The sequence below is a fragment of the Stenella coeruleoalba genome (genome assembly GCF_951394435.1).
Source record: "Stenella coeruleoalba genome assembly, chromosome: 6".
Classification (NCBI taxonomy): Eukaryota; Metazoa; Chordata; class Mammalia; order Artiodactyla; family Delphinidae; genus Stenella; species Stenella coeruleoalba.
The window spans coordinates 119,326,056-119,333,589 of record NC_137151.1 but is presented as its reverse complement, the minus strand read 5'-3'; the positions used below and the strand labels follow the sequence as shown (position 1 = coordinate 119,333,589).

The 7,534-nt window shown below is 38.3% G+C and overlaps 1 protein-coding gene across 1 annotated transcript in view; it reads right to left on the bottom strand.

Annotated features, from left to right (window-relative positions):
- Positions 1–435: 435 nt before the first annotated feature.
- CAB39 (calcium binding protein 39) overlaps positions 436–7,534 on the bottom strand; it is an 85,523-nt gene continuing 78,424 nt past the window's right edge. The window contains exons 7-9 of the mRNA XM_079925226.1: positions 6,353–6,418; positions 3,643–3,786; positions 436–3,016 (exon numbers count right to left, since the gene is read on the bottom strand). Of these exons, the coding sequence (XP_079781352.1) occupies positions 2,828–3,016; positions 3,643–3,786; positions 6,353–6,418 (399 nt within the window). The 3' untranslated portion in view covers positions 436–2,827. The remainder of the gene's footprint in view (positions 3,017–3,642; positions 3,787–6,352; positions 6,419–7,534) is intronic.

Here is a 7,534-nt window from a genome sequence, read left to right as displayed (position 1 = left end):
AGGGCCACTACTGAGCTCCCGCACCTCAAGGCAGCAACTAAGATCCAACACAGCACCGCCCCCCCCCCCAAAAAAAAGAAAATATAATTTCACTCAAGTAATTTATAAAGAGTCCTGCCAAGTACTCACTTTTATCTTAGCGTATTAATAATCACAGAACCAGCAACAGGATCTACTCCCCAAATGCTACGGTCTAAGAAGCAACGCTTGCATAAGGCTTAATACTACTTAACTGTGAAAGGAAAGGCCAGGGAGCTATGACCTAAATGAAAACCACATTTTTGACAACAAAAATAAAACCTCGAAGGGGAAAAAAAAGACTTAGAGGCTTGTGTATTAACTGTTCCCGGGTACAGTTTGTGACAAACTTTGTGCTACTGTGTCTCCTGATGGTGGTGTTCACAGTGACACAAATGAATTTATCTATGACATCATAAAACCAAAAAACCGACAATGCTGTTTCTCCAAAATTTTATTTTAATTTAAATTACAGGGCCAGCCAGATAATCTGATAAGAAATTTACTTTTCCTCAAGAGAAAGGAAATGCTTCCATGGCATTGTTAACAATTGTATACATCTCCACCTTTTTTAAGGGTTAAAAAATCACACATTGAGTAACTGACTTATGTAAAATGAAACCTTTATAACACAAAAAGAAACCACTTCCAGTATAATAGTTTTGGTAATATGAATATATTAAATGATCATAACTTCAAATGCAACTTTTCAACTTTGAATGTTTTCACATTTTAACAACAAAAACCCCAAAGTCTTAACTATCCCCAGATTCCAATGCAATAGTAATACATCAGTGTTTTCTTTGACACACTGCACCCCTGTCTTCCACACAAAGGCTCTAGTGCTATGACAGCATTGCCAAAGTGGAAGCTGTTGTTTCAAGTTCTAAGAACCAGCTTGGCAAGGAAACCTTTCTTCCACTTGGTGTAATTAATGTTTGCACACGGAATCCGGATACCCAGCACTGGACCACAAGAACCAGAATGATGCATTGCAGCCAAGTCTGCCTTCCTAAACATCTTGGATATTTTCATTTCAAGGAGCTTGGATTGCTTTCTCTAGTTCCGATAGAAAAACATGAATTATTTTACACAGATTTTGGTAAAGACAGCCTCAGGAAAACCAATTATAAGTGTAGACTGCCATTTCAATTAAACAGAATAAAATATATCTATGTTTTCTGGAGCTGTTTTCCTAACTGGTGCTCCTAGAAGGAGATCTTAAAGCCGCTGAAACATCAATTGGGAGTCTCACTTTACTGGCTGATAAATAATTCAATTAGTAAGAGAGGCTAGCAAAGAATAATTATATAAATTTCTTAATCAGCTACAGCCATGCTGAATTCGAACTGACAAACTCTGATTTGTAAGTTGTTAGTTGTGATCTTCATATCACTAAGATGAACAGATACCATTCTAATAACTTTACATAGATATATTCTAGGAGACGTTGTTCTGCCGTGGTCACAGTAACAAAAATGTGGTGCAAAATCAGTTACTTTATAAATACTGATAATTTGCAGCATTAAGGAACAGGACATTAAAAAAAATAAATTTCCCCATAGGACACCTATGACTAGGAACTCTTCTTTTCCTAAGAGAAGCCAAAGTTTTAATTATTCAGTTTCACAACTATTGTACTGGATTACTTTAAGAAAGAAAAGGTGCTCTACAGAGGTCTCCCCCACACACAAAGAATCGGCGTTAATTTAGCATAATCGGTATCATTCATGGATCTGGAGAACTCATGACTCATTTTAAATGAGTAAGGCCAATATTATGCAGGAAAGTGTAGCTGACTGAGTTCCAGATCTGTATTGTAGCCTACTGATGGCACCCCATTGGATAACTGAATACAAAGGACTGGTTTACTTTTTCTTTTAATGCTGTGATACTTAAATCAGCATTTTCAGGTGATCTGAAGTATTTCAATTACATATTATGAGCATTCATTTTTTGCAAAAACTCAATATTAGGTAATAGTTACATACTAATACAATAACATTCCTCTGCTGTACAAATTAAATCATTTAAAAGAAATGAGCATTCTAAGAATTATATACAAAAGGAAACTGTAAGCATTGTTGAAATGAAATGCGAGGTGTCGTTGCTAGCTCTACTGTTTTAAAATACCTTCAAAAAGTAAAATTAACAAATACCCTTCAACATATCCAGGTTTACAAGTCTCAAGAAAATCAAATGTCAAAAAATTCTAGAAAGCTGTGAAAAGCATATATACATTTTCCTTATGACCTTACGAAGCTTCACAATTTTGAGAAGCTGCTAAGTTTCAGTATCAATTTATTCGTGTGTCAACTTTATCCACCCAAGAAGCTCACATCTTGGATATAGTTCCCCTATGATTTCAAATAAAGCTCTGCACAGTCTTCCATTAGTGAAGGCATATAATCTTACCAAGAATCCACACCCAGATCTTTAACAAAGATAAATGCAAACAAGCAGGCCTGCTCTGATAATATCAGTGCCCTCTTCCCCTAACACACACTATCATCTATGCATTTGCCTTCATGAACCTAGCCATGTTCAGAACTTCTACAGCAAACGGAGTCTTTGAATTCTGAAATGACACAAAGATCAAGAAAAAGTCCACGTGTGCTCTAGTGTGCAAGAAAGCAGCAGCTACGTTCTCCAACTTGGACTAAAAAAAACAAACAAGGTAAAATGAAAACCGTTCACTTAACAGCAGATTAGCAGTAATGTTCCTCATGAATTGATAACAGTGCCTGATGCTGAATAGCTAACAGCAAATGCTGAATTTGGATTTAATATTTTAGATGTTTACAGGAAATTAGGCTTCTTGCTGAGCTGGTCTCTTCAAATCCCTGATCTGTTTAACTAAATAGGTCTTCTCATCGTTAAACTGTTCATCCTCGGTCCTGTCATTCTGGAACTTGCTGAGGAACTCTATAAGTTTGGTCTGGTTCTTGAGGAGGATGTCTAGGATGGGCTGCGTCTTGTTAGGATTGGCTACAAACACCTGCACAGAGAAAATCAACATCAGCCAAAGGGAAAGAACAAGACACGGGGACATGTATGCCACAGTTAGCAGAGCACATGCTATACACATCCAATGCTTCCCTGGGGCCTGTGGTGAAGCCAGGATTATTAATTCAGAGGTGTTCGCTTTGGAAGACCTTATTTTACAATTTAAAAAAGGGGGAGAATTACATGTTTTAGCACAAAAAGGACTGACATATTCACTCATGCTCTGAAACTCAGCAGTTGGTATTAAATATAGACTTTGACTGTAGAATAAAATGAGCAGGAGTTATTTCTGGGCAGAGGAGGTCAGAATGGATTTTAAGAACAAAAAGCTCCGTGGAAAGCATTAAGAAATGGATTACCCTTTACGTGATGATTAATAATCTTCTACGCCAAAGATAAACGACACCCCTCTACAAATAAACTTTTCTTGTTCCCAAATGCGAATGGTATATACCCTGTTTCTGGGTCTGTTTTTGTTTAAATGTTGTACCACACAACTATGAAAATTGACTGAACTGAGCTGTGTCACTGAGATTACCAAAATGAACCTAATAAAACTTCAGTAATTTGTAAATGAAATGGGATGAACAACTAGTGTTTATGCTTTTAGTACTCTACCTTAAAAACGTGGAAGGCCTCAAACTGGATGTTACGGCTTTTGTCTCGTAGAAGGTTCATCATTAACTTGAGGTTCTCAGGTTTACTGATGTATTTTGTCATAATTGTGAAGTTGTGTCTGTCTAATAGTAGCTCACCGAGAAGCTGAGAAGACAAACAATTACTCTTCCATTATCATTTAAGATTTGAAGTAAAACCAAAGTTTTAAAAACAATTCATTAAATTATCATCATTATTAAGCACAGAATATTAGTAGGCACTCAAAAGACTGATGAACTGAACTGAATTACGACCTAAATGCTAACGAGCGCCTCCTATTTGTTACTTGAACACCTACCTCTTCTTCTGGGGTTTAAACCTATGGTGAGTCTGACACTGCTCTCTGAAGAGGACATTCAAGTCACATTTGGCCCAGAATCTGAGACTGTCAGAACCTAGTCTTTAAATATGCATTTGTGTTATCTCAGTAAAAAGAAACTGGTCAGACGATAAGTTACTGAATAACTATATACCTTAGCTTAATTTAAAAATAATTTTACTATTTCTTATTTTATTTATCTGAACTTTACAGGACAAAGGGTTTCATGTACAAAGTTTTCCACATACTTACCCCTAAACACACCAAACTTATCATTTTATCTTATCTGATTCAGAAAGGTTTATAAAAACAAATACTTTTCTGTTCCTTCTTAAGCAAGGTATCCTGAAGATACTCTAAGCTTTTCTTAGTGACTCCTCAACATTACTAAAAATGACATTAATTAAGCTAAAAAAAAGTTCATGCCTTCAGCTAAGTCTGTGCTTCCTGAGTTCTACGGAGTTGACTATACCGTATCAGCCCTTAATTTTAAAATTGTCCCTGCTTGTTCTAGATTTCTCTTTTTCTGAAGCCAGCAGTCACCTCTTCATGCTGTCAGTGTGCCAACTTCTAGTCAAGGACTAGTGTGCAGGTGGTATAACCTGCCTGGGGACAGGGACCAAGCTGTGGTCCTTGTGGACACAGGCAGAAGCAGAGCAGTGGAGAGCCTGGCCCCTGGCACCAGCCTGCCTGGGTTTCAGTCCTGACTCCCTGCTCCCTGTGAGTTCTCTAACCTTGAGAATGTTATTTAACTTCTCTGTGCCTCAGTTTTATCATCTGTACAGTGGGAGTGGATAATGGACCTATATCTTATGAGAGTATAGTGAGAAATAAAAGCATGAATACATGAAAAGCACGTTGGACCCGAGTCTAATAAGAGACATGGAGTGAGGTCTAAGGGAAGGAAAATGCATGGATAGAGCTACTTTGCCATGGTTTACTTGCTGTTACTAATTCCTTTCTGGGTTCCTGGCTACGCTCTAGATACCTGAAGTTTCCAGATAACTGATCTCTAGATAAATAACATGTCATCATAGTAAATCAAAAATAACCTGATGTGCAGGAAAACAAATCTATTCTACTTAGGATTTATAAAGAATTTAGAGGAAGAATTCAAAAGCTCACATAGGTTTCACATCAAATCTGAATCACAAAATATACAACTTTCAAAGTAAGAAGCCCAGTATTTACTCTTACGGAGGCTCAAAAGGTAGTATTAAGTATGTATAGACTTATTGGGTGTTAATTTTCTGTCACAGAAACCAAATAAATACTGAAAATGACTCATTTCAATGTGATTATTTAGAGAAGGATGACCAGTAATTTAAAGAATTTCTTTGGACATAAAAATAAAAAATTGGGGGAATTACTTGGCAGTCCAGTGGTTAGGACTCCACGCTCTCACTGCCGAGGGCCAGGGTTCATTCCCTGGTCTTAGAACTAAGATCCCATAAGCCATGCAGCGGGGCCAAAAATAAACAAACAAAAACAAACAAACAAACCAATAAATTGAAGCTTGGTACAGGGAATACAAATTTGCTGGTAAAATAAATATAGGGATAAATAAATGCCAATGTGGCAGCAAAAAGGAGTACAAATTAAAATACATTTTTAGAGTACCACTGGTCCTCAAAATTTCTCCATGTGTTCATGAGAAACTGTAGGAATGAAAGACTTGCTTCATATCCATTCCTTCGCTAGCCATACAGTGTCTCTGGGGCAACGATTCAAATCTGCTGTTGCAGCCGAAACAGCCACAGACAATATGTAAATAAAAGAATGCATCTGTGTTCCAATAAAACTTTATTTACAAAAATACACAGTGGGCTGGATTTGGTAGTTTGCCAAACCCTGTTCTAGAGTTTTAAATATTTAAGTTTCAAATGGAATTGTCCACATCCTATTTTGATACAAAGCAGCCAAACTCGTCTACGGTTCACAGTGTCACTGCTCACGGCCACCCCTCTCCCCTCACACAGCAAGCTTGTGCCATCTGGGCAGCATTCTGGGGAACAAAACACCTGCAGCGCCTTCAATTTGGTGATACGATTCTAAGTTTTAACAATAGGCTCCCAAATCTAAAATACCTCATTACTAAATGATTAAATCCTCTTCAAAATTCTGTATGTTCCATTTTGGTATCTCTAACACATGAGGAGGTGAGCAGGGGCAGCTGCCCCGCAGGAACCACTGCTGAACCCAGCCTGTTCCTTTCCACAAAAATCTTGACCATGGGCAAGTCCATTTTCCCTGTAAAGGTCTAGAACCTATAGCACCATATCTCCCTTTCCCCAAACACACATTTCAAATAAGGGGTGGAGAGAAATGAATTACTTCAATAATTTGTCATACCTTGAGTGACTGTCTTTTTGTCACATAATTTTCTGAATGAAGTAACTTCTCATATTCACTGAAGAACTAAAAGACAAGAAAACACGTATCAGAGTTATTTTTTTAAAGACCAGTAATAACATTAAAAAGCTTGAGTACAAACTTCTAACAGCACAAAGGCCAATCGCTGCCCAAGCTCAGCCCCTCCTGTCTGCTTCACACCCATCCTCAAGGTGATACCCACTGGTTACCTCCACGAAGAAGGCTCCTGGCCCCCTCCCAGCTCTAGCCAGGTGCGCATATAGCTTAAATCTGGTCCTCTTCTGTCCAAAGTCCATATGCACACAACATAACTCCCGTTCCCCCCACTGTTTTCTCACTGTTGAGTCAGCTCTCATTTCCTGGTGTTAGATTAGAAAATTCCTATTTTTTACAACTCAACTAGTCCAAAGCACAAGCACAAAGAGAAAAGTTGCCTGTTCTTTCAAAGCAAGAAGAGAAAATAATTAAAAATAGGAGAGAGAAGAAATTTAGCACTTTTAAATAGGCAGGTGTCCCACAGAAGGTAGGACTTGAGCTCAAACTTGAATAATGGGAGAGATTCTGTTCAGAAATGGGGAGGAGAAGAGATACTCTTGGGGAATAGAAAGGGAAGAACACAGCATGAGCGAAGACCTGGAAAATGCAAAATGATACAGATTTTAAGAGCTGACGAATGTCCACTAGATTTACAAAATGGTGCTCCCTAACAAGAACAGTGTCCCTGGAATGGTAAGGAGCAGAAGCAGAGGAAAGCAGGGAGGTGGGAAACAGAAGTGAAGGGCACACAAGGGCTAGGGCCACACTTCCCAAAAGTTAGAAGAGAAGGCCACTTAGCTGTTTGTTTTAACTACAGACAGGTTTTAAAAGTTCCAAAGTTTTGCAGTACTAGTATGACTCTGCTGGGTATCAGTGCTTTACTGAGACCTTTCCTTGGTTGTGGTGGGCGGTAGAGGATGCCTGCTTTGTAATTTGTCCATGCTAAAACCGTTTCTACCTTTGCTTTATGATGGGTTCTCATCAGCCATTCGTCTGTGGTTTAGAGCAGGGGTTGGCAAACTACAGCTCATGGGCCAAATCCAACCCACCGTCTGTTTTTATACAAGTTTTATTGGAACGCAGCCATGCTCACTTGTGTATGGTAAACACATTCAGTTTATGAAC